Here is a 27,623-nt window from a genome sequence, read left to right as displayed (position 1 = left end):
TGGCTGACTAATCATGCTAATAGGCCCTTAACTGTTATGTTAATGAATGGGAATAAACATATACCTCAAAGGAAAATAGTAAAAAAAAAAAAGTAATATATATCGTCCCAAAAATGAATTTATTTTAAACAAGCATCTCGAGTGAGTCTTTTACCACCAATACTATATATGCAAAACAGCAGCTTCACTCACACAACTTCACTAAAAATATTCTCCATTATAAAATGCAGGGCATGAAAAAGATAATTAAAGTACACAATTGTGGGAACAGTCTTATAGGATCACAACTAAGTAGCTGGAACATTTTGTGGGAAAAATAAATTACTGCTCTGGCATTTCGGAAAGAAACATTCCATAAAACTGGATATTATATGGTGTTTTCTGAGTGGTCCACCACTTTTACTTTTTCGAAAGATTTCTGTCAAACATTTTGAGCCATTGATGTGATCTAATGTAGCAGTTTGAAGTGAATATTTACATAAATATCTTCATCGTTTTATTTGAAAATAAATACGTCTGTACAGTGTGATGATTATTTTTCAGGAGGGCCATCTTCAGATTTTGAGGAGAATCGCTCCATTAATGTCTTCCACAACCCCTTCTCCTCATCCATTTGTTGCATGTTCCCTGTAACAACAAAAAAAATAATACTCGGTAATACAGAGAACTAATTAAACTGCTTAGACCTGTGCTTAATAAATGAGAGCTAATAACCCATCCCTTTGGCATGAAAAGTAAAGTTGATTAGAGTAATCCACAATATAGCAAAATAATAAAAAGTTAGATTAACTCTTCCATTTTAAAACATTTGAATGTTTCATTTTCTCTTTGTACAGCTCACTAGATTACATTATCAAGTTAGGCATGATTCTATATGACAATTAATTAGTAACATGTCAATACAGATTTAGTCCAATAAAATACACTGACCAGCCACAGCATTAAAATCACCTGCCTAATATCATGTAGGTATCCCTGGTGCAGGCAAAACAGCTTTTTTTTAGCAGCAGATCCTTTTAAGTCCAGTAAGTTGTGAGGTGGGGCCAACACATCCCATAGATGCTCAGTCTGATTAAGCTATGGGGAATTTGGAGGCCAAGTCAACACCTTGAACTCTTTATCATGTTCCTCAAAACATTCTTGAACAACTTTTCAGTGTGGCAGGGTGCATTATCCTGCTGAAAGAGGCCACTGTCATCAGGTAATTCCATTGCCATGAAGGGGTGTATGTGGTCTGCAACAATCTTTAGGTAGGTGGTACATGTCAAAGTAACATCCACATGAATGCTTGGACCCAAGAATTCCCAGCAGAACATTCCCCACAGCATCAAATTGCCTCCGCCAGCCTGCCTTCTTCCCATATTGCATCCTGCTGCCATCGCTTCCCCAGGTAATCAACACACAAGCACCCGGCCATTCACATGACCAGACCCAGCCACTTTCTTCCATTGCTCCATGGTCCAGTTCTGATGCTCCCATACCCATCTTTGGGCTCCCAAACGGCTCTTTAAAAAAATATGTTTTGTATTTTTTCAAGTCAAACAGTTTGCGATAGTTTGACTTGATTAGTGTTAAAACAATTCTAATTAAATTATTAAATGAAATCATACTCTACCTTAACCACATTGTATTTAAAAATGCATTGGTTTGTTATGAAAAAGAGTGCTATTAAACATTTTCATTTAAAGTATAACTTTTTATTGTATATAAACAAAGTGCATCTAAATCTAACCATTAAAAACGAATACAGTCTGAACAGCATAAACGACAGGGCCACGTGATACAAGCGAAGCGATCGTCTGTGTTCCGCAACTGCTTTCGGGTCCTTGAATAATGTATAACGTGTGAGTAAGAGCAGCCGGTGGACTTTCTTTTGCCCTCCTAGGATAAGATGGTGCCCCCCTAGGGAGTTGGTGCCCTACGCAGACTGCGTAGTATGCGTGTAGGGAGCGGCGGTACTGATATTAGAATACTGCACCATTTCAAAAAAAAAAAATAACAATTTGCAAAACTGCAGCATCCCACATATTGAAATAAATGTAAAAAGAAGGATGCTATTTCACATGTGCATTTATAGTATAACCTTTTAAATGTATATAAACAGTGCATATAAATGTAACAATTCAAAACGAATACAATCTGAACAACATAAGTTGGCTCCGCCCTCCCTCACGCATCTTTGGTTCATTGGTGGACACGGTGTCTGATTGACAGGAACAACAGGTACCTTTCGTTAGTCTGAGCAGACAGTCAGAATGTGTGTGTGTGCTAGAGCATTTAGGACTATTATTTTATTTCTTTATTCATTCTTTGACTTGGTTAATTCTATTCATTTAAATCTTTTGATTATTTTGACTTAGTTTTGATTATGCATAACTTAATTTTTTTAATAGATTCGGCTCTTTTGATATGCGAGTCGGCTCTTAGAACCGATTAGTTCATGAACGACCCATCACTAGTGGACAGGGGTCAGCATGGGCACTCTGACTGGTCTGCGGCTACGCAGCAAGCTCTGATGCACTGTGTTCTGACACCATTCTATCATGGCCAGCATTAAGTTTTTCAGCAATTTATGCTACAATAGCTCTTCTGTGGAGACCACATAGGCTAGCCTTCGCTCCCCACGCGCATCAGTGAGCCTTGGGCACCCATGACCCTGTTGCCGGTTCACCTGTTGTCCTTCCTTAGACCACTTTTGGTAGGTACTAACCACAGCATACCGGGAACACCCCACAAGACCTGCCATTTTGGAGATTATCTGACCCAGTTGTCTAGCCATCACAATTTGGCCATTGTCAAAGTCGAAAAATTTTCCTGCTTCCAACAAATGAATTTCAAGAACTGACTGTTGACTTGCTGCCTAATATATCCCACTGCTTGAAAGGTGCCACTGAAATGAGATAATATACACTGTGTGTGTGTGTGTGTGTGTGTGTGTGTGTGTGTGTGTGTGTGTGTAATATATATATGTTTTTTTTTTTTAATGTTTGGCAATAAAAACTAAAGAATTTCTCACCTGTTGCCAACAGCATTCGACACTCTTCCACAGTTACACCTGTAAAACTTGAATCTTTTGCCCGAGGAAACTGAAATCCAGAGAAAAAGACAATATGTTGTTTGCATCTCAACTAAAAGAAAGACATTCTATTATTCAGTCACTGCATTAAAATGGGTGTACAGGTTTTTGGACAGCTGAAAAATAAAGTTATTATATTTTAAGTAGTACTGCGTCTCATTTGTTGAGTCTCCTCTATGCAAGCTATGTTTCTCTTTCAGAGTTCAGGGAAAAGACCTATATTATGGAAATAGAAATAAAAATATAATTATCCAAATTATGTGATAACTAAAAAAAAAAAAAAAAAGCTTAATACAAGTTAATGGTGACCAAAACTGTAAAGCTCCAAAAAGAACATAAAGGCAGTATACAAGTAATCCATGGTGGATTAATAATGGTTTAATCAATGTCTTCAGAAGCAATCCAATCAGTTTGGCATGAGAACAGACCAAAATGTAACTCCTTTTTCACTGTACATCTTGCCATTGCAGTCTTAAGGCGAAATCATGATTTCACTTCCTAGTACTTGATGCAAGTGCAGGGGGCTAAGAAGTGTATTCATGATCGCCAAGGAAACTAGCTTGGATTAAACCACTCCGTTTTACGGAATACATTTATGCTGCCTGCCTTTTTGCTTTTTGGGGCTTCAACGTTTTGGTCACCATTCACTTGCATTGTATGGATTTACAGAGCAAAGATATTCTTCTAAAAAAAAAAATGTGTTTTGCAGAGGGAAGTCAGACTTAGACATCTGGGACAGCATGAGTGTGAATAAATTATGAGAGAATTTTTGGGTGAATTATCCCTTTAAGATGCCCAGTTTCTTCCTTATTTAAAGGCCAAATTGCTATCTCAATTTCTTTTAAAATCTGGAACAAGTAGTATTTGGAAAATTATTTTAATTTAGACTCACCTTGTCTTTATACACGTTACTGTTGATGTGGGCCAAACTTTCATGCATCTGATCACATTTCTCAGGGTCTGAAATCTTGAATGATACATTAAACATTAATGCGTAACAAACGTTGGTAGAAGAGAAAAGATACAAAGGTTCAAGAGCAAATAAACCTTCAAGGACACTTTGTCTTAAATTTTATATATTCAAATGCTTACAACACCAAACGTATTTAATGAATGTGTAATGAAAATGTGAATATCACGGCGCACAACACGAAAGATGACATGACTTTGCAAGGTCTTGAGAACTGGGGTAAAAATATATATTATAAGTTAAGTCCTTAATTAAAAATGCACCTGTGTATTTTCGCCTTCTCGGAAAGCCCCAGCCACTCTTTGACGTAAAAACGTTCCTAAATCTCGACCTTTCTTGGATTCGTCCCTCGGCCATTCCTCGCATAACTTGAGAAATCGACGGTATCTGGTCGCAGACATTTTTGCGTAAAGAAATAGTAGCGCTGCGTTGCGCAACTGTGCTGAAAATCTGTAAACCTGTGAGGGACAAACCGTACGGCGTTTTTAAAATTCAGTCCGCATAAGAAGAATAGGCCAATCTCGTCATACGGTTTGTCCCATATACTGATCCGTAGGGCAAAACTGTAACCCTCATGGTATGCCGTAGAAATTTCCATTCCATTGAACGCACATCAAAAGACCCTCTGGTTGGAAATCCTTAAATTTACAAAATAAAATGAGCGGAAAGAAAGCTGAAGGGCAATCGCCTGGTGTCATGGGATGGATTGGTTCCGCTTGTCGATTTGCGACGGACAGGAATGACTTTAGAAGGTTTGTTAACATTTTACATTATCAAAGCTTGTAAGCGACAAAAAGAAACGGCATAGTTGAGGATCAATTTCATTAAATAATCTAGCTAGTAAAGGACAAATCAATGGATCGTATGTTTACCTAATGAATGCTGCTACATGTAATGCTCAACTTGGCTTTTTAAAGACGCTTGTATTTGTCGATATTTGAGGTCGGCGTTGTCAAATTATGTTGGATAACGTCGACATAAAACTTGATTGAGGAGTTTTGTACGCAACAAAGACTTCATTTTTTTCATTTGTGTAACACTTATTAAAATATGCTAGTTGGTCCCTGGTTTAGGAGGTTTCTGAAAGGGATAGTTCACCCTAAATGAAGATTCTCATCATTTACTCGCCATCTTTATTCTGCAGAACACTATATATATATATATTTTATATCTCAGCTTTGTAAGTCCACACAACGAAATTGAATGCTGACCAGAACTTTGAAGCTCTAGAAAAAAATAAATAAAATAAAAACGATAAAGGCAGCATAAACGTAATCCATAGGTTTTAAGTGGTTAAATCCATGTCTTCATTAACAACATAATAGGTGTGGGTGAGAAACGGATTAATATTTCCTATATAGTCCTTTTACTACAGGACTTAAATATTGATGTGTCTCACTTCTAAAAAAAAAAAAGTCTTTGTTCTGCAGATGAAAGTAAGTCATACACATCTGGGATGACATGAGTGTGAGTAAATTGAGAATTTTAAGTTTTGGATTAACCAATTCCTTTTAAGGTTTTCAATTTAAGCTTCATTAGATTAATCTTCAGCACTTTTCTTATGTCTCTGCAATGTTTGGTCTAGTATCTTGTTCTAAATATCTTGACAGTGTTGACTTAACAGCTCTCCCTTTTATTTTATTGTTACAGGAATCTCCTTGTAAACCTTGGTTTATTTACAGTGGGTGTTTGGGTTGCTAGAAACCTTTCAGATTTTGACTTGATGTCTCCACAACCAGTCACATAGTGCCCAGTTAACTAAAAGGACTTTTACAGGTAAAGGCAAATGTGTTGAATTCAAGGTTCCCCCACCCCTCTAAAATTGATGCTAGACTAACTTTCTTTCCATTTCAATACAGGTGGTGCTGCAATTGAAGAACATACATTTCTGCAGTGGATCTTGAACAAGACCTTTCAACATTGAAGGGAATAAATCCCAGCAAATGGATAATTACAATATAAAGTCTCTTCTGTATACTTAGTGTTATGCTGAAATAAAAGCTCACATGTCAGGATGCGATACGTATGAAATTTATTTAAGAATTGCATTTCACCAGGAAGGATTAAAATGAATATTCTGCGTTCAATACACATTAAGCTAATCAACAGTTTTATGGCATAATGTTGATTACCACAAAGTGTTTGACATGTCCCTGCTTTTTTCTCTATACAAGGCAAAAATCTGGGTAACAGTGAAGCACTTAGAAATGGATTAGGCCAATCTGTAAACATCTCAATATGTTAATAGAATTGATAAAATATGGAATACTCAATTATGAAAAATATTAACCATTTGAAAATTAAAGCCACAAGATGTAAACAATGTGTTAACATTATTTTAGTGTGATAAAATTGCCAACCTTTTCTGTGTAAAGATATATTAGGTTTACAACTTTGTTGCTAGTGATATGCCAAACCCTAATCTACCATAAAACAATTTAAACAACTTCACAGCTCAAATGATACACAAGTTTTAACAGAGGAACTCATTTAAGTGCTTTAAAATTATAAGCTCCACATTTCTGCCTTTAAATCTCTCCAAAAATGTGCCCCATTCACTTCCATTGGAAGTGCCTCACCGTAACCTTGATTTGTACTTTTTTTGAAAGGAGGGATGAGTCTAAATATTTAGTGATAATCAACATGGTCACATGCTGTTGATTGATCTAGAATATTCAATTAAGTAGTTAAAATTAGTCAATAAAATTTAAGTCCACAGCTTGCTACATACATTGATTTAGAAGAATATACTTTTACATTCTACACATGCGGTCTCCTATTTTGAAGTTAACACATTGATCCAGGACTCCTTCTCCAACCTGAGGATACAAAAAATAAAAAGATAAATTATTTAGTAAGAAGTTACTGCATCACACATGAATTAAAATATTTTTACAACCTAGTCAAACCCAAGTGTGCAACAATTTGCCTACGGGGGGAGAGAATCCGATATTTCCTTCCAGAACCTGACTCTTGCGGCCTATAAACTGAACAGTAAAGAGAAATATGATGGCAACAAGTTATAGTGTGCAATGCAAATTACCGTGTGCTTGCAGACAGTATCAGGGTTGTGGAAGATCTATTGTGATTCTTGGTCAGATGGAGAAGGAAGCAGTCCGGGGGCAGTCCCAAATTTACAGTTTTCATTTCCTCTACTAGCACATTAGCAGGGAACGGAGCATGGTCCTGCACAATGAACCTGTGTGCACTAAAGTGGAGTACACGAGAATAAGAGCTAGAGGGTCACACCTTAGAGTTCAAAACTAGGAGACTGAAAGTAAAAAATAAAAAAAGAGCACTCAAAATGTACAAACTATTGACAATTAAAATATAACTTACAATGGGACTGATTGCCCCAATTAAATCTACCCATTTAGCAGCAAAATAAGGGCAGAACACAAAATTATTATCAGATCATACCTCCTAAGAGAGAGCAGCAACAGGTCATTGAAAAGGTGAATGTAAACATCTTTGCGGGAGACTGAGACCTTTTGGTGTCCAAAGAGAATTTGTTTCAAAGCTCCCTCTTGAAGCAGATGACGCCCTCTGGTGATCAGTGGAATTGACTAATTCAGAAAATATGAATATAAATTTACATTAAAATACAAGAGGGAGCAGTTGAAGGGGCATGTTATAAAAAAATAAATTTTACCTTGACATTTCCAAAGTCTACCAGCTTGTCCAAACAGACAAGAAGCTCAGTTCTTTTCATTTGTTGGACATTTCTATCACACTCTTCCACTATCTGTAGAATCAGACTTATTAATTTACTTGTGCATTATTTGGGAAGTAGAAGCATCAAGATTACTGAAGTAAAACATGGCCTACCTCACGCACAGCTTCCACGGCTTCCTTCAGATTAGGAACGTTGAAGGAAACGCCTCTAGTTCGCTTGATGATGTTCTAATCCAGATGACATAAAATATGTTCACTATAATAAAATGGCATTTAAATGTTAACAGATTAGGTAGGGATTTAAACTCTAGAAGATCAACCTCTATTAAGAGTGACAATCGTGTGATTCTCTGGAAGGGAAGAATCAAGAAGGACTTGAGTGTCTGTCTCTGGCATTGTGGATCTTTCTCTAGTTTCTTCAGGATTGGTGTAAATTTCTTGTTCTCCTGCCTGGTTAGGAGTGTAAATTGCTAATCAATATATCTGCATAACACATGATTAGAGAAATTTTGATATGTTCAAATAGCAGATACAACAAAACAGAACAAACAGCAGCTGAGTGATGAGGGTCTCCTGGTACATCATGTTGGTGATATACGGCACATAGACTTGTTGGAAGCCTTGCTGGTGGTTCAAAACAATATCACCAACTTGTGACATCACCAATTTCTGCCCAAGATGGGACTCCAGATCCTGCAGAAACCTGACAGAATTGAATTGGAATGCAAGGCAAATCAAAATATAAAGCATCCTGCAATTAACATGAAAGCTCATGTTCAAGGAAAAGGGGAATAATGTCCCTGTTGGACTGATATTCAAGTTTTCAGTCAATACCGTTCACTGACTCTGCAGACTTCCTTTAGGTTGGAGAACAGAACATGATGCTGTATACGTGAGAGGACCTGTTTAAGTTCTGTTGAGCACTGGAACACATTCACTGCCACTATTAGACTCTTCTGATAAGAGGCCTCTGAAATAATCAGCTCAAACATGGCCTAGCATGAAAACAGAAAAGCAGAGGGAGAAGTGGTGAGACGGCATCATGACCAAGATCAGGATTTGGAAGCGTGCACAACACACCTCCTGAAGCTGGATCTCATGTGCAGTTATAGAGTTTAGAAGACTCTTCACTTGTGGAAGCTCCTGCCATAGAGCATATAACTTGACCTGCAGACCTGGTGGGCTCTGTATAGAGGTAGGGCTTGAAGGAGGAGTTGTTTTCAGACCAGGAAGACAAACGGATGTCACCAATTCAGAAAGCCCCGTCTTCCGTGCCCTTTGTAAGTCCTTCCTCACAAAATTAATCCAATACTCCTGATATAAAGGTACCGCTAGGAAAATTAAATCATATAAACTGAATATAATATTCCTAGGATGTTAAAATGAATTTTAGGATAATTATTGGTAAATTCAACATTTTGGCAAAATGTCCTGTGATGAGAATGCAAGGAAGAATCTCAAGCATGAGAACAAATGATAAAAACATTGAACTGTCCAAATGAGGAGTTCAATATCAAGCAAAACATAACTTGATTTGTTGGATGAAATATGAAATGTTGCTGGCAGGTTTCATGAGATTCACCCATACACTTACAACTGTTGATGTACTCGGATTCAAACTTGGCAACATATGTTTCCTCTTGTTGAGTGTTGCCCTCCAGTGCATCTGCCCTGAGGAAACAATGAAAAAAAAGGTGTTGTATGCAGACAAATAGGAGCAGTTGTTGGATGCCTGACCACAGTTACTGTCATTATTGATACCTTTTCACCTCATTGTCATCACAGTGCATGTGAGAGCAGTCCAGCTGACTGCAGCTCCCCAGAGAGGATATAGAGAAGAGAGATGGCACAGGCAGAGAAAGCCCAACAAAGTTCCATAACTGTGAGCTTGCAACAGCTAGAAGAGCTTCATTAATTCCTCCAGAGGTGCTAAGAGTAAGAAAGGTGTTGGACTTAAAGATAACTTAACTAAAGTTTAAAAAAAAAAAAAGATTGTAAATAAAAATAATATATGAAATACAAGTTGAATTGGAAATAAAATTATGCTGTGAACCCACATTAGAAAACAAGTATAATAATAATAATAATAATAATAATAATAATAATAATAATATCGAATTTATTATTTTTTTGTTAGCATTTGCATACCAATAAAATCCTCCAGACGCCCCAGAATCTTCCACATTTGCTTTAGGATTGCATTCATCCAACCCAGGACGCGTTGTGCCACCATTCAATGCTTCTGTTGAAACGGAGATCGCATCTCTGTCCTCCAGTGTCCTCTCCATGACACGAGCCATATGGAAAGGTCTACAGTAAATTTCCCTCACAGTTTGTCACCTTGAAAGCGTTAAAGACGTTTCCAGCAGGGAAATCTTGTGCCACAGCTGATTAGAGCTATAATTAATATAGGATATATAAGATTTAATTTTAGGTTCTTTGTACAAAAATCTACAGTACTCTGATACGAAAACCAACGGAACGACCTGTAAATACGCTTTACCATGTGAATCTAATTGATTTAGAAGAGCGTTCTCACCTGTCCGACTTCGGCCAATCAATGTCATTGGGCGTGTCTATTATTAAGTGAATCTCACGACAAAAAAAAAAAAAAAAATGTCCGTGTTATGTAAGAGACTATAATGCATTATATAGAAAACATAAGGCTAAAATGATACATTATTTGAATTGCAAAGTATACAAAAATGTAAATGTAATTTATTAAGTTTAACCACATTCTATTTTTAAACTGTCTGAAACACTGGTAAACTATTTATTTCTTCCTAAAATGTTGTGACCTTTCCTCATTTAGGGGCCTCCTGAGTGTGCATGCAAAGTTCCGACAGACAGATGTGTTTTTAAAAGGCTGTTCAACATTTGTTGGTGTTAGGAGTCAAATTGATCCACATTGGTTTCCATGCAATTTGCCAAAAGTCTACTAAAAAAATAGAAAAACTTTATTGTAGCTGGTCAAAGACTAAATTAAAATGAAAGATATGAGAACTTAAGAAAATGTAACTATGTTTAAATAAAAATAAAAAAATTGTGTTTTATGTTTTACATTTTCATTTTCACAAGCTGACTATAAATATATTAAACGTTTTAATTAAAAAATGGGGATTTGGATCCCCAACATTTCCCTGTCTATGTTTCATCTATTTGAGTTGCACAGTCAAAAATCTGTGAAAGAACATATGCAGTTGTAAATCTTTTACTTTCTTTGTCTGACAAAGTCTGATGCAGCATTGAAAAGAAGTGTGAGAAAGCCCCTTTTACCCTCATAGGGCAGTGAGAACCAGTCATTAAAAAGCAAACATCAAAAAACATAAATACATGTGGGTCAAATTAAACCCTAACACAAAGGAAGGGCCTATTTTTTCCCCCAACACAATAGGAGGGTTAATTTAAATATATATATATTTTTTTATTATTATTGTGTCCAGACAGGGTGGTTTTCATTGCTGTATTTCAGTAATGAGAATATTAAGCCAGCATTTTAATTTTATACGAAAATAAATACATTTATACACAATGCTAAGAAACAAACACTTGCACATGAAATATAAAGAAACACTTTTTCCCTTTTATTTGTATTTTAACCTATATACAAGATGAAACTGTGTATTTCAAATAGTTTGAACACAACTGATATATGACCCAGAGATAACATTTAAAATATGACAAGGGGATAGACATTACAACCGATAACAGAAAGCTGGAAAGGGCACGTCATGACTACACTGAAATAAAAAGTGTTTAGACAAGCAACAACAAATAATGGTATTAAAACACAGACAACTCAAAATGTAGTGGTAGCTGCTTGGAGGGCAGATGGGCAAAAAAAAAAAAAAAAAAAAAGGAATCTTTCCATAGACTACTTGTCAGCACCAACATTTGTCTGTTTCACCCAAAAACACAATTTAAAATACGACAAAATCCTGATACTGAACCCCCCCATTAAAAAAAAAAACAGATACTACTGACGATCAAAGTATTTCTTCAAATGTTTTGCAATGCATCATACCTTGATCTTTCAGATTTGTTCATATATCATTCACAAATCTATAATGTGTGCGCTACCGGAATTAGCTAAATTAGCTAATTTAAATACTTCAGAAGTTTCTATTGAAGGTCAGAAAACATCAGGCACAAAATCACTTTTGAGATCTACAACCATGCAGTAGTTGGATGAATGGAAACAAGCCTATTTCTGACAAGGCAGAAGATCATGCTCGCTTCAACCCCACAATTTGTTACTGAAATATTTATGTAAATTGTCGATCGATTTATTGTGCTAATTCAGCCCAAAAAAATGAAACCAACAATGCATTACTATGCATAAACTATTAATATTGTTCTGTTAAAAGGGTGATATGGCTAGCTAATTTCAAAACATTTTTTTACATTTTGTATGTTGGCAAAGTATACAGCCAGAATAAGACCATAAAGTACAAAACAAGGAGGACTGTTAAAGGAAATCATGTGATGAAAAGAAAAGGATCAAATGTTGACAGATGCCACCACAGCAGGTTAATTATGGGTCTAGGTGGGCACAGTGATCTTTCTTGCTAGCAGCACCAGTAAGGCAAGCTCCACACTGCCTTGAGCTTGTTCCATTGCCTCAGCAGCCTCTAGGGCAGAGAATCCTGATGCTTGGATCCTCTGAATGTGCTCTAGTGGAAACAGTCCCATTGAGGGCTGCGTTGAAGGCTGGATGAAGTCTCTAAGAAAAGAGCATCAATCTCAGGGGCCTGTGTTTGAGGATGAGGAGATGCAACTTGCCCAAGACTGGAATCAGTTGTTGAACCAGCTGCTACAGACAAAGAGCGCTGTTGAGATGGGTAGGCCGAATTGGAGATGTCAAAGCCTGAGGTGTTTCCGTCTGAAATGTCCTGCCCTTTCTGACCCTCAGGGTTTTCTTAAAACTCAAGATCTCCTGGAAAGGCAATATCTTCTGCTAAGATATTATCTCATCACAAAGAACCTGGTTTCCCTCAGGGGTATAAGGGCACTGAATCCCTTGTTCCTCTCTGGGATCTACAACACAAGTAGTTTGCTTTGATGTAGTAGTTTGCGATGCCTTGAATTGCTTGATGTTGGTAAGTCTGGAGTTTCCTGCAATGATTGAGAAGAAAAGTCAGCTTTGGCAACTCTGTCCTCCATGTCATTTTCTGTGGCAGTATAAGAGGATGCTTCAACTGTTGGGTTCAGAGTCACATGGTTTCTTGAAGTAGGATCCTGGTCCACCCTATCAACATTCTGTCTAGGAATTGGGGTCAGACAAATGGCTCCTTACACACACTTAGAAGTTTATGGAGCTCCTTGAGGGTCTGAGCCAAGGATGGTGTTATCCGCATCAAGTTGGTTTCTCTCGGAGGGTATTTCACTGTTCATGCTCTTTTCTGAGTCTGACTGGACAGGCGAGTGCCCAGAAGAAGTGGCTGGCTTAGCATGACAGGGTTGAAGGTTCAAGTCTGGAACAGGCATGAATTGTGGTTGAGCCCCTGAAACATCTTCCATCACACAAACTTGTTCTCTCTGGGATTGTTCCAGAAAGTTGTGGTCAACGTCTTGTTTTGCATTGTAAGAAACATCCATGTCCACTTCCTGATCGAATGTTTGAGTCTGAGTGGTTGCTTTAACGAGAGTAAAGGGAGATTCTGCTGCTACATTCCCAGAGGAAATTATGTTTTTTTCCAAAACTGTATCTAACTGACTGTCAGAATCTCCTGTAATGATGCCACTGGTCACTTCATTGTTCTCAGACACAGTATTAGAGAATGGTTTCTGAGAGGAAAGAGTGCTTGAGTAGGGAGCATCAGCAGTCTTTTCACAAGAGGAGTTTGAATCAGCCAGTTCTTGGGACTGAGATCTAAAGGTGCCATTGGAGGGATCTGGTGAGGGTTCTTCTACTTTCACAGGTGGAAATGGCAAGGATTCAGTTGATTCCTGGGTGGCATAGATCTGGTTGGGGAATTTCAATTGGAGATGCTCCCTGGTTTATAGAGGCTGGGTCAGACTTGGAATGATCCAGGGTGAGACTATGTGGATAACTTGAGGTTGAAGATGGTGATGTGAATGGCAGGGATTGTGGTGAGGTAGTTTTTCCATTTTCAATATCTATAAGAGTTATGGTATTTATTGATTACATTTGAACTCTACATTAAATACTCATCTACTTAGACATGTTATTTAAATCATGCAAATTCAACAAATATTGCAAACCATGCAAAAAAACCTGGCAAGAAAATTCTAATATAGTGGAAGATACAGGGGGTCTTACTCACAAAATGGATGCTCTTCCTGTGTGTACCAATGTATATCATACATTTGCCATTTACATTTCTGAGATATTGTATTAGATTAACTCAACATATCATTTTGCAAATGTGATTGCAGTACCTGGTATGTAGAGCCCTCTCCAGCTGCCTGTCTGTATGACATCAGTTCTGTTCTGCTCAGTTAGGGCAAACCCCACACATTTCATGCAATAAGAGGTAGAAAATTAGCAAAAATGCATCCAGAGAAAGTGAGAGAGACAGGAAGCATGCACCCATCAATAACATTAGTTGCACAAGGTGGTATTCAGCCCACATAACTCCAACCTACCACCATTTTAGGGTAGTGTGTGGTTCTATCTTGTAAGTTAGTCTTCCAGAAATGAACAAACACACTACTGTAAAACATTCAAGTTGAAGTATAAACCCTCAAGCCTTTGATTTCTAGACTAAGTCAATAGTTTCACCATGTCTTATCAGGTTTAATGTTAAATCTGAAACAATAGAATTCCAATGTTTTAACTCATGGTTTTCTCATTGACAGTGTTAAAGGAATATTCTGGCTTCAATACAATTTAAGCTCAATTGACAGCATTTGTGGCATAATGTTGATTACCACAAATAATTTTTTACTTGTCCCTATTTTTCTTAATACAAAAAACAAAAAAACAACAGCGGGTTACAGTGAGGCACTTACAATAGAAGTGAATGGGGGCCAATTTTTAGATGGCTTTTAAGGAGACATATGAAGCTTATAATTTTATAAAAGCACTTTGTAGCAGATCAAAAGGAGGAAGCGGGACACGGCGAGATCCAACTCAAAAGGGCTTTATTTCACACAGCTATATATTTCCCATATATATATATATTTCACTTTTCAGTGGTCACACTTAAATAATGCTTTTCAGCACAATACAAATCGCACTCAGGAACACTCTTCTCTGTGCAGCTCTCTCTCTCTCTCTCTTTCAGTGAACTGGGCTGTCTTTTACCTCCCCTGACTCTCACTGTGAACATGGAAATGGTAATTAGTCACAATTCATCTCAGGTGAATGTCCTTACCGCTTTCTCTCTCCCCAGATGGGCGCTTAACCACGCCCTCACCTCCACAGCCCGACTCAGGCCGGGGGAAACATCCAGACTGCCCACTCCTACGACAGCCATCTGTGCCCCCGGTCTGTGGACCACCTCGAACTTAAATGGCTGGAGTCCCAGATACCAACGGGTGATCCAGGTGTTGACATCCTTCATGCGGTGGAGTCATTGGAGCGGGGCGTGGTCCGAACAGAGAGGATGAATGCTCGTCCCAACAAAGAGTAGCGAGTGAGGAGAGTGAGGACCACCCACTTGATGGCCAAACACTCCTCCTCTATGATGCTGTACTTCGTCTCTCTCATAGAGAACATTCGACTAATGTACAGCTCCGGGCACTCCTCCCCCTCCACTACTTGGGACAGAACAGCACCCAGCCCCCTGTCCGATGCGTCCGTCTGCAAACAAAAGGTAGAGAGAAATCAGGGGAATGCAGAAGCGGCCCGCCTCAAAAAGTGCAGCTTTTACCTGCGTGAAAGCTTATTGGCAAGGCTCCGTCCACTGGAACGGGTCTGGGGCTCCCTTTTTAGTGAGATCATTCAGCGAGCTGGTGGCAAATGGTCAGAAAAATAGGCCCAAACTTTCGATAGTAGCTTGCCACCCACAGAAACTGTCACACCTTTTTGGTCTTGGGTCTTGGGCAGGTTGCGACTGCAGCGCTTTAATCAATCTTGGGTCACATCTGCCCTTGACCTAAGTGGAACCCCAGATACCGTACCTCCACCTGCCCAATTGCGCACTTTTTCAGGTTTTCTGCGAGTCCTGCTTGTCGTAGCGACCTCAGAACCACCCTCAGATACTGCATATGCCATTGCCAATCATTACTGTAAATAATGATATCATCCAAATAAGCAGCGACATATGCATTGTGCTGTCTAAGGACTCGGTCCATAAGTAGCTGGGGCCCCAAACAACCTAAATGGAAGGGTCGCAAATTGGTATAATCCAAACGGTGTGGAGAAGGCCATTTTCTTATGTGATATCGGTGTTAAGGGGATCTGCCAATATACCTTTTTTTTTCAAATCCAGTGAGCCCAACCAATCGAGCAGTTCCTCAATAATTGGATAAGCATCAAATTTCGACACCACGTTCACCTTTCTATAATCCACACAGAACCGAACTATTGCTCTTAGTGAACCACCAGGCTGGACCAATCGCTGTGGGATTCTTCTATTACGCTCATATCGAGCATGGCCTTTAATTCTTCTCGTACTACTTGTTTCTAGTGTTTGGATAAGTGGTAGGGACAACTATCTACCACTACACCTTTATGAGATTAGTGTGGCTGGGGAGAGGCAAGAACATGTCAGAGAAATAATTTTGCAACCTCCGTACATTGTGACGGCGAGAGGTGGTCTCTGCAAGGGACCAGGGTTAACTGATTGGCTTTTAGCCTCACCTGTGGACCGAGATCCTCCCTCTCCGGCACTACTGTCGCAAAGGATATGGGGACCGCCTCTCTCCATGATTGTTGTAGGTTGAGGGGGTAAATGTGATGAGCCAAGCCTCTATCCGAATGTACTATCACATAATCGACTTCCCCCAAATCGCCATGTGACCTCAAAGTGCCCTCTGTGTAGGTCCCTCCACCCAATTTTCCTTCATGACGTAGACGCCACGAGGCTTACGGACATATAACAATTCAAACAGGGAAAATCCAGTGGAGAATAACAAAGGCTCGAGCCACTTCCTTTAATTGTTGAAACTTGTAGTATTTGAGCTGTAAAGTTGTTTAAATTGTCCTTTTTACAGTCGTTTTAGGGTTTTAGTGTTTGTTGACATTGCATCATCATGGCAACATACTAAAATTGGCTATAAATCTTACACAAAACAAGGAAAAGTTTCACACTGTTTTACACTTCCCTTTTATTTATTTAAAAAAGTTTCGATCAGAGAGATCTTGGTCAGGCACGCATCAATAGGCAGCACTTTATTAAATATCCTTGTTTCAAACACACACCTTATTGTGTACACCTGTTAACAATCAGAAGCAATTATCTAATAATCATTCAATCAAAAGAGTCTTTTGGATGAGATTTGTTTCTTGTACCTGTATGTGTTAAATTATAACCTATTTCCCAATTTTTCCTATTAATCTAAATGTTTCTATTCAAATTAAGGGAAGTGTAAAAGTGTGGATTTTTCTTGTTTTATTTTCAGAAATTTTGGATGTGCCTATTTTCTCTTTTCCATATAACTTTACACAGAAAAGGTTGGTAAACCATTTTATCACACTAAAATCATATTTACACGGCATACTGTCGATTGAACGTAACACTTATTTAGGGCTGCAACTTTGAATTTTCGCTTTATCGGACAAACGTTGTATTAAAATGTGTGGGGTTTGACTTTCAGGACATATGCAAAATGGTTCCTTTCCATTACTTGTAAAACTAGTACTGTTCGTTATATTAAAATGATCCATTGGCGAGTAAATGGAAATTAAAAAAAAAAAAAAAAAGGCAACTGTGCACCAGAATATAAATATTTATTTATTTTGCCCAGCTGAAAAATGCATAATTATGTTACGGAATAGTCTATGATTCCATTTTTTTTTTTTAATTAATATTGGAAGTTTTAAATGGTATTGTCACTGACTAAAATATTTAATGAAAAACAAAATGGTGTATGCTTATCCAGTGAAATAATGATTGCCAAATTATATACATTTTACTGGTGAAATAAGACATTACATTTGGAATTATCAGGAGGACTATCAAATACCAGATCCCTTAGAATTATTATTATTATAATATTTGGCATTATAACCTATACAGTTTAATATTGTACAATCATCTGTAAACGTAGTGCAGACTCAGTGTCGCGCTGAAAAGTCGCATCCCGGCGGTGCTCATTGTAGGCCTATGACATGCACTTACATGATGAGAAGCGATATAAAACCATTAAAACCGCATTCTTTGAGCTCTTAGACATCAGTGTGACATCAATGAGAGTTTGATTACATTGAATTTGATATCAAAGTATTTCTTGCGCTCCCTTTCTATATTGCGTTCGATTTGATTGACGTGGATGGACGTCTCGTTTGTTACAGACGAATAGTTTTGGGGAATCGCGTGAAAATACGCGCCTGATTTTGAATTCATAATATATATAAATGATATATATACATTATAAAACATAGAAAATAGCAGTAAAAAGTAGGTTGTACACCGGAGAGAAACAGCACACGCCCGCTTTCAATGCACCTGAAGCAGCAACCGCTCCACAACCGTATGCTTTATGATCTTCTTGAAGTGTTTATAAAGTGCTGCCTTATGTTTTCCCGATGATGCTGCCTTAACTCGGGCGCATATACTGTCATTACTTAAAAATGTTTGGAAACACTTATTTTTTTCCAACACAAATATCTCATATGCACACTGACAAGTGCACGGAGAACAAATGAGTGGCCACTGTTTGTGATAAATGTAATCATGGCAGACATCCGTTTGTTTATTAAATTTTCTTTTCCACACTATTCAAAATAATAGATGGCAGTCATGGAATTATCCCATAATACAAAAAAACATTTCTGTGCACAAAGTTTTAAATAAAATAAAAAAAGCACAATAGGAGAAAAGCTTCAGTGTGCTTTTTTGGAACACTAACATATTGCACAATTCTATAAAGTTGTTTAATATACTTCTGAAAAATGCTGACACAATTTCCTGTATTAAATATAACCCTCTTTACCTCGGATCGTATTTGCTGAGCTTCTTCAGAAAATGTAAATTGCATTACAATACAAAAATTTATTTGAGATGACAATCACGTTCAGTTGGTCATTAAAAGTTGCTGGACAAAAATGTTGGACATAATGCAGTTGTGATGGCAATGCTTTAGATGATTGTTCAAAATAGCCTATTGAAAATCAGGAATGTATCATATGTAAACCCTGATATTCCACTGCATAATTTTTTCTTTAATAGCTGTGCACACTGTATATACACATGAATAGATGGTCCTAAGAGGTTAGTTATCCGGTCTGTTCCACACACGTGCAAAAAATTCACTAAAACCTGTTGCATTTACACAGTCATACAAGCCACGTTCTCCGGGAGAGATCCAAGCGAGTTAAACAGCTTTCTCTTAATCCCTTAACCGATGTAAGGAAAATGACATTTCCATTTACATGACGTTTCAGATCGCCACTTTCCTTCAAAACCTCAGATTAAACAGTTTTCTTAAGTGCAGGTTAACTTTGTCATTGTACAGTACACCACCTTGTGAACTAGGTGAGTAATTGGTTCTAAACAGCAACCAGGACAAACCAACTATACAAATGCAAGGGTCATTTTATATATATATATAAAATTATTTCCTCATGTTTTTGACTTATCAGTATTCTTCCTTTATTGTTATAGTCTGCACAAACCCAAAGAAGTCAATTATCTTAGTTCAACAATAGACCTCTGAGGATTAATGACTTGCATTAACATTCCAAATCTAGATTTGAATAGAACCAATTAGCCAAGCCACCTCAAGAAATGAATCTCACCGCTGTCCTGCACAGATCTTTGTATTGCCTCTGCCAGCTCTCTGTCTGCAATCTCCTCAGGTCTGGTCTCCTCTCGTCCCTCTGCACCATATGCCAACCTGGCACAATCGGGCAGCTCTGCCTCAGGCAGAAAACGTGTCTCGGTACCCGTTGTCCCAATTAGGAGGACATTTTTCTTTAAATCTATGGAGCACTGAATTAGAACATATCAAGCTATAAGATGAGAATTAGTTGAAGCAGTCATAGCTGAAACATCTAATGAAAACTAAATATTTCCTACAATTTAAATCTTATGTTCAACAAGATTAAAATATATTACTGTAAAAGTTTAAGGTAACAAGCTAGTTGGGCCACATTTATAAGGTTGCTGGAGATCTGGTATATACAAATTTTTTGACCAGAAGCCACCAAAGGTAAAGGTGGCTTCTTAATAGAGGTCGACCGATTAATCGGCCGATTTTTTGCATTTTTTAACATAATCGGCTTCGGCCAATTTCCAAGTATATCAAGCCGATTATTAGGCAGGCGCATCTGTGGGCAGCCTAGTGTTGTTGTGGAACACGTGTTCGACCCACACTGCCCCTAGAGTCATTTTCCAGCAGAGTGAGCAGACCTCAAGGAAGGAGCGAAGTTCCTTGGAGAAAACAGTAAGGATTAAATTTGTATAACTTCTTTATATTTAATTAAAAACTTTTGATATGTTACTGCCAACTTCAAGAAAAAACGCTGTGATTGTTGTAAAATGCTACTGTTGCTAAATTGCGGGACGCGTTTAATAATAAAAAGAGCGCAAGAGATAGGCTACCGTTCCCAAGGCGGCGCGCGCTCCGATACAGACCACAACGAGACAAGCAAACTATAGGCTACTTTGGGTTTCATGTGCGCATCTAAACGATCAAATATACACAAAAATATGTCAAAACGACCGGCTTGGAGATTCACTTAAACACAGTTTATGTCTTAAATGGACGTAGTTATGGAAATAGTTGGGAGAAAATATGCTGCATCAGGAGCCTATTAGACTCTGTCTTAAAGGGGAAGCTGTCTAATAATAAACATGCTGACGATTGAGCCATTACTGCGTATCAAACAACAAAAGGCAAAGAGAAAATCACTTACAGCTCTTGAATGAATAACTTCTGCTTTAATGAGCATTAATCTGCATTAATCTATCTATGATAAACTATGCAGTGTTATTTTACAATTGATTACTTTATTAGATTTCTTTTAAGACCACACCTGAACAGTAATGTTAGTACACCTTACTGAAATTAAATCACTGTGCCTATATAACGTTTATCTTTGTGTAATATATATATATATATATAACAAAAAGAACCGTTAAGAATACCGTTAAAGTACCGGATCGATAAGCAGTATCGGTAAGATAGTAATACCATTAAAACCTTAATGATACCCATCCCTAGTTATGCCTGTGCTTCTCTTGGATGCTCTGAATATTGGATTACGTGTCTGGATTGCCCCTTAATTAAAGCTGCATTTGGATCTCAACCTTCGTGTCTCGGAGCAGTTTGTAACACCTGCTTTGTTTATTTAATATATTTGTTATACACTATTTATAAAATATGTTTTTACATTATACATTTTTAATTTTAAGTGTACAAGTGCAGATTGGTCAAGTGTTCAATAAATGTATTTGTTGAGAAATTTTGTCTATCTTAAGTAATTATTTGTGTTACATTTTATCTTTCAAATAAAAGGTTCAAATAAGAGGTTAAAAACAAGCACATATCGGCCAAAATAAATCGGCAGCAATAATCGGCCATCGGTCGACCCGGATTTCAAAAGATCGGAATTGGCCTGAAAAAACCAATATCGGTCGACCTCTACTTCTTAATAAGGAAAAGTCTGCATCCAATGACAATATTCAATCTATTACATCAGCAAAACTGGCAAATAACACAGAAATAGAGAAACTAGGTAAAATAGACAATAAACCACAGTTTTTTGCAGACCTGGTGTCTCTTCAGCATGTCAAGGCCAAGCAGCATGTCCATTGGTTGATCCTCCAAAATGGAGAAAGAGCAAGGGAGGAAATCTCCTTCAATCTGCACCTGAGCTGGACAGTGCAAAGGCACAAACAGCAAAAAATAAAACTCAATGCTATACATAATTTTTTTCTGTCCTCAAGGTAAACGTCATTAAAGTAATATAAAAGGTATCTAAAAGGAGCAGCATAGATAAAAGCCTTACCCAAATGGACTCTACCAATAATTTTCTGTGTGCCGACACCTTTGGCAATGCCTGCCCAGCGTCTGTCTACAAGACGCATGATATTGCACCGCTCTGCACACGCTTGGCTCATAATGGTCATCTGAGCTCCTAAAAATAATAGATAATTAACTAAAAACTATTAAATAATTGACAAAATATTATTAGATAATATTTAAATCTATTGAAGTGCCACAAATGAATACAGAATCAAGCAACTGAAATCAAATGTAAAGTCAAATAGTTAAGAATTTATATGCAAGTATACTGGATTTGTGATTAAATATTTTTTGGATGATATATGACAAAATGTAATGAAATTATTTAACAGTCATAAGGATTATGGCATGACATCTTAAATATAATTTATTTGTTCCAATAACACATATATGGCACACCCATATATCATCCATATATCATTAAAGAGTAAACGCTGTATGCATGTGCAAACCGCACAAAATATAATTGAATACCTGAGTCAACAAAGGCTTTTACAGGGTGCCCATTTACTTTGCAATGAATGTAGAGCATGACCACCTGGCCAAAACTCTCAGGTGCTTCTTCCATAGCAATGGTCATATTCTCCTCAATGTTGTGCTGTCTGGAATTGGAGTTAAAGAGTTATGCATTCTACATTTTTATTTTTGCCAAAAATGTTTGAATGACCTGTGTGCCAAAGACCAAGTTTTGCTAACAATTTCACCCCTTTGTTACCTGATTTCCTCCTCAATCTTGGCCTGGGCCTCCAGATCAAAAGGATCTGCAATCAGCAGTTTAATTCTCTCCTGCTCTCTCTTGGCTCGGTCCTGCTGCTGCTCCAATAGCACCTTGGTGAAGCGCTCTGTGAAAGTGAATCCTAATTATTCTCCATCAAAGGAGAACATTCAATAATTCACACAGATACATTTAGGCTTGTCTTCTCCATTTACCAAGGTCTCCACTCAGTAGAGCCTCAGCAAGGGGAGGGTTTCGCTCCTTCAGCAATGACAACTCATGTGGGTTTACCAGCAACATGTCTCGTAGCAAGGCGGGATTGTCCAATCCCTGAGGAGAAAGGGCTGAGCCTGAACCTGGGTTGGTGGCTTGGGGCAGCTCTGACGAGGTGGCACTGGGACGCTGGGCTTGTTGCGGTCTGTTTTGGCCTGAGGAGGTCCCGGGTACAGCAATGGAACTGAAATCTATGCGTGGCAGCCCTAAGAGATTAAGAGTAATTGTTATCAATTCCAATTTAAGCTTACCCCATTTTTAAATCAGATCTTGAAATGCTGGTTTACCTGGAATCATGGGTTGTGGCGGTAGTATCCTCTCTTCCTGTCTTAACACCACCACGTCACCATCCTTCAGGCCATAGTTCCCTAGGGCACGGGTAGGATCTTTTAAAGGCTGTTCTGCGTATGAGATCTATGCCAAGTGTTGGAAATAGTTAAATATCTTTTGCTCAATACTTGTTTAAACAGTGTCACTTTTCAGATATCACTAAAATTACTAATTTAAGTTAAATCAAATCTTAAATTTGAGTTTAATAAAATACAAATTCTTAAAGAAATGGCAGGATTTCTAGGTTAACTTTTCAAAGCTTGCAGTTTCAGTTACAACACCTTTAAATAGACCATGTATACATAATAGAGGTCAACCGATATGGGTTTTTTTAATTTCCAATGCTGATATCCAGAGAGCAGGGTGGCTGATAGGCCTATATAATGCCGATCTATTACACAATTTAATACAGTAAATAACAAACATAAAATTGCAAAAAAAAAAAAAAAAACTCTTATTTAGCACTATTTTTACTCAATTTCACAACAAAAAAAAAAACGTATATCGTATTTGAAATGGTAGATAGCAGTTTCGTCAGATTTCTGATTAGTCATCAAATTTCAGTAATTTATTTGCATACATAAGATAGAAGGAAATAACAGTACACACAGTCCTCCAACAACCATGGATGCATTTACTCACAATATTCCAAATCAAACAGATTGTACACACAGTGTGCATAGTGAATAAGACATTTACTTGTAGCAGATGTGAAGCGCTTTTACCTTGGGCTGCATCTGAAAACATAGGCAGCTGACTTGCTGACCTTGCTGCATAATCGGTTAATGGCTTAACTGACAGCTGTTTGAATGAATGGAACTTTTAAGGAATCTGGTATCAAAACAGTTTGAAAAGCACCTTATTTCATTCTACCTCAATATACAGCCTTGAAGTTGCACTTGTTCGAATCCAAAGCCTCAATCACCTGAAAGTTAAAATGGCCTGGATCCCCTCCTTAGTTTGTCACAGGTCAGACCATCATGATTTGTGAATGAAAGGAACTTTTGATCCTGAACCTGAAGTTTTGATTCTGGCTGATAGAATACGCACATCAGAGGAATACATTAGATGAGCGTTTGACGGGAAGAAAACGCTGGATTTTCTTGAGGTTCGTGAATTAGGCTACATCTGTTTAAACGAGATATATGCATATTTGCGGATGGTATGATATTAGTTTTATTAATATTTGCCTTTTTATCATTAGACAAGACAGTGAAATGTTACAGGGAACTGTTGAGGAGAGAGAGGGAAAATGAAACAGGTGAGCACATTAACATTATGAGCTCAAACGCTTTTGTCGCGACTCTGATATGCGGACTGTTTAAATGACACTGTGGTGCCAGTCTCAGTCACTTCACATGCAAGCAGGCGATTCTCTGGGCCCTCTAGGAAAGGAAAAAAAAAAGGCCAAATGGGAAAATTTATCGGCCGATAAATAAAAAAAGTCAGAATATCGGCCGATTTATATGCCTCACCGATATATCGGTTGACCACAAATATATTAAAGGAATAGTTCACTCAAAAATGAAACTCCTCTTATCAGTTATTCACCCACATGTGTATGACTTTTACAATAGCTGTGATCAAAACACAAAGATTTTTAGAAGAATATCTCAGCTCTGTAAGTCCATTCAATGCAAGTGAATGATGGCCAGGCAGTCAGCCTAAAGGTAATCCATAAGACTCCAGTGGTTCAATCAATGTCTTCTGAAGCAATCCAGTTAGTTTTGGGTGAGAACAAATCAAAATATAACTCCTTTTTCACTATACATCTTGTCATTGCTGTCTTAAGGCACCATCGTAATTTCAAGCTCGATTACACTTCCTAGTGCTTGACGTATGCGCATAGTGCTATCAGAAGTGTAATCGAGCTTGAAATCATAATCACCAAAAAGTCTGTTGTTGAGATTTATAGTTTAAAGGAATTACTTTTTGGTCTGTTCTCACCCAAAACCAATTAGATCACTTCAGGTGGCATTAGTCGTGTTCTCCACTGTTGGGCCAAATGAAGGCGTGCTAGTGCTTGTGAAATGGGTGGGGTGTGAGATGTTTGCACCAGGGCGGCATATTAGAGGTAGTTTTAAGGCAATGCTGTGGTGCTTTTGGCCTGATGGTGTCTGGGTCCGAGGCTATTGGCCCTGGCTGACCAGCTTATGGCCCTGGCTTGCACTGGCCAGATAGTGGAAAAGAAGCTGTTGAATATACCACTGGAGTCGTATGGATTGCTTTTATGATGCCTTTGTGATATCTGGAGCTTCAGAGTTTTGGCCACCATTCACTTGCATTGTGTGAACCTACAGAGCTGAAATATTCTTTAAAAAAACAAATCTTCAATCGAGTTCAGCAGAAGAATGTCTTAGATATTTTGGATTGCATGAGAGTGGGTAAATATTGAGAATTTTGGAGTTAACTATCCCTTCAGTTTCTCTTTTGATTTGTTTCAACAAGCTTCAGTTGGTTTTTCAGTTTGTACCTCCCCAAAGGCGCACACGGACAAACTTAAATGGTAGTTTTGTGTTTTTACAACATTATTCGGTATCAGGAAGCAGATGGTAGGTGTTCTACAGCAGTTTCAGCAAAACAACACACCTTTCCTTGGAACGATAGCAAGGCAAATACTAGCCATCGGATCTGTTAAAATTTCAAGATTTTGGGGTGTCCAGAAGGGTTGACATGGGGTCAGCAAGCTATTAATAGCATGGACCTGCCGTGTTGTTTGGAACTAATGTAAATCAGTTCGCTTACAGGGGGGAGCTTTACAGGGGGTATGGCTTATCTAAATGAGCCCTATTGTCACTCCCAGCAGCAGAGAGAGGTGAGAACTGCACAATCTTTTGAGGCCGTTTTCTCCCCTTTTAGCTTTTTTGAGTGCCTACCTTCAAATGGCCACAACTTCTCCAAATATTGTCAGATTTCCATGTGTTACAAATCGTTGGAAAGCTTGGCGACTACACTTTCAGAATCTGTGAATAACTCAAAATGCCCCAAAACCGACTTGTGTCCCTACTTTCCGTGATCGGTCACATATTGGCTAACTAACTGTTGCAACACTTCTGCAAGATGTTTACCTGAATTTCCCCTGCAGGTACTCCTGATTCTAGTTCGCAAAGAGCTAGAAAATCTCTGAGTTCAAGCTCCGGGGACACGTCCAGGGCAAACGTGGTTTCCGAGCGGTTTCTCGGTACACAAAACACGGTGAGCAGCATTACGCTCGGGGTCACTGGAACCCGGTTACTGCTCCTCTCGCTGTCAGAAACTGCCTTTATTGCAAAGTTTTCAATAATACATTTACCCAAGAGTATTCTGTTAAAATTCAATGAGAAAATAATTTATGTAAAAAGTACTGTGTAAGCAACTACAATTCACCGATACAGAAAATCTTCCTTCGCTCACTTCCTTTCCTTGGCGCCACTGCCGTAAACCGATTGCGTGTGTCGTACATAAGTGAGCCATGAGGCCTATGGCAAGAGCTTTTAAAATGTATTCCTTAAAACTGACTAGCATGTATTTTTAAGTTTCGATTACATTTAAGTAGCATTTTTAGTGACTAGTAAATATTCCAATTGTGACTTGTATCTTTTTCAATTTTACTAGTTCTTATTCATTTAAACTTATTTCTTTGCTACAAATTACTAGTAATGGCACATATCTATTCCACTGGTAACACATTGCAACATTTTGTCATTGAATTCTAAAGGAATCTGTGGTCAGAAATCAACTATTTCACATCTGACTAGTATGCAGGCTGCTCCTAGTATTTTCTATAATTTATTTACCCATAACTAGACATTAGATTATATTACTTATCACACGGCTCTCTGGAATACTCAATTCCGATTGGTTAATGGCACCATCTGGCATTCTGATATTTCTGAGCAACTGCACATCCACATGTCAAGTCGGTCATCTTATTGCAAGAAATCTTTACTCTTTACCGGATCACTGTGCGATCTTTACAAGTAAAGCTAGAATTTCAGCTCAAATCAGTGTTTTGATTTGGCAAGTCTTGTAAAAGACTGGGTATTGAGGGGTGCATCTCAGCTGTTCAGTGTTTTGATTTTCATCAAATTATAACATAATTTTAACCTAGATCACTATTTTATTTCCATGTATTTATTTATTTGGTTTGTAGCCATGTAATAAGATGGATGATGTACAGTCAGGCGGTTGTTATCACAAAATAACCCCCAACAGGATGATCAGGTTTATTTTGCGATAACAACCGGATGATACATTATCCTTACTTATTCCAGTGGTACAAGTACTTATTTATTAGCACTAGTGTCTATTCCAATTGTTACTAGTAAAATATATATTTACTAGTAAAATTTAGTTTGAACTGCATTATATTTGACAAGTTAAAAAGCAGTTGTAACTAGTGAGAGACACATTTTTACTAGTAACAATATAGACACTAGTGTCTAATAAGTAGTAAACTGAAACAGTCACTATCAAAATAATTACTAGTCTCATAAATAGTTGCA

At 37.9% G+C, this 27,623-nt stretch overlaps 2 protein-coding genes across 5 annotated transcripts; both read right to left on the bottom strand.

Moving 5' to 3' along the window:
• Positions 1–100: 100 nt before the first annotated feature.
• LOC127653700 (ubiquinol-cytochrome-c reductase complex assembly factor 2) lies at positions 101–4,475 on the bottom strand. The gene is made up of 4 exons (XM_052140491.1): positions 4,310–4,475; positions 3,969–4,043; positions 3,017–3,086; positions 101–627 (listed from the first exon to the last, which is right to left on the bottom strand). Exons 1-4 carry the CDS (start codon positions 4,445–4,447, stop codon positions 533–535), a joined length of 378 nt encoding a protein of 125 aa, XP_051996451.1. The 5' UTR covers positions 4,448–4,475; the 3' UTR covers positions 101–532.
• A 6,831-nt stretch (positions 4,476–11,306) lies between these two features.
• LOC127653691 (protein DDI1 homolog 2) lies at positions 11,307–26,541 on the bottom strand. Of its 4 annotated transcripts, XM_052140476.1 has the most exons (11): positions 26,208–26,541; positions 23,097–23,223; positions 22,752–23,015; positions 22,537–22,663; positions 22,296–22,423; positions 21,805–21,933; positions 21,567–21,670; positions 19,591–19,783; positions 15,062–15,489; positions 14,124–14,175; positions 11,307–13,841 (listed from the first exon to the last, which is right to left on the bottom strand). In XM_052140476.1, exons 1-9 carry the CDS (start codon positions 26,343–26,345, stop codon positions 15,410–15,412), a joined length of 1,290 nt encoding a protein of 429 aa, XP_051996436.1. In that variant the 5' UTR covers positions 26,346–26,541; the 3' UTR covers positions 11,307–13,841; positions 14,124–14,175; positions 15,062–15,409. The 4 variants fall into 4 exon arrangements, with proteins under 4 accessions (XP_051996436.1, XP_051996435.1, XP_051996437.1 ...); XM_052140475.1 differs by having other exon boundaries at positions 14,124–15,489; XM_052140477.1 differs by lacking the exon at positions 15,062–15,489.
• Between the last annotated feature and the right edge of the window lie 1,082 nt (positions 26,542–27,623).

This window comes from Xyrauchen texanus, chromosome 13 (assembly GCF_025860055.1).
Source record: "Xyrauchen texanus isolate HMW12.3.18 chromosome 13, RBS_HiC_50CHRs, whole genome shotgun sequence".
In the NCBI taxonomy this organism is placed as follows: Eukaryota; Metazoa; Chordata; class Actinopteri; order Cypriniformes; family Catostomidae; genus Xyrauchen; species Xyrauchen texanus.
Note: the sequence above shows the minus strand (reverse complement) of the source record. Positions and strands in the feature narration are given on the sequence as shown.

What these genes read in the sequence shown, in the direction of transcription:
- LOC127653700 (XM_052140491.1), bottom strand. Translation starts at nt 4,447, where the DNA reads ATGTCTGCGACCAGATACCGTCGATTTCTCAAGTTATGCGAGGAATGG. An exon ending in GAGAAGGCGAAAATACACAG is followed by an intron (nt 4,044 to 4,309) that starts GTGCATTTTTAA and finishes GTATCATTCAAG; the next exon opens with ATTTCAGACCCTGAGAAATG. An exon ending in TCGAATGCTGTTGGCAACAG is followed by an intron (nt 628 to 3,016) that starts GTGAGAAATTCT and finishes TTGTTGTTACAG; the next exon opens with GGAACATGCAACAAATGGAT.
- LOC127653691 (XM_052140475.1), bottom strand. Translation starts at nt 26,345, where the DNA reads ATGCTGCTCACCGTGTTTTGTGTACCGAGAAACCGCTCGGAAACCACG. An exon ending in AAGATTGAGGAGGAAATCAG is followed by an intron (nt 22,424 to 22,536) that starts GTAACAAAGGGG and finishes CTCCAATTCCAG; the next exon opens with ACAGCACAACATTGAGGAGA. An exon ending in AAGATCTGTGCAGGACAGCG is followed by an intron (nt 15,490 to 19,590) that starts GTGAGATTCATT and finishes TTTTGTTTGCAG; the next exon opens with ACGGACGCATCGGACAGGGG.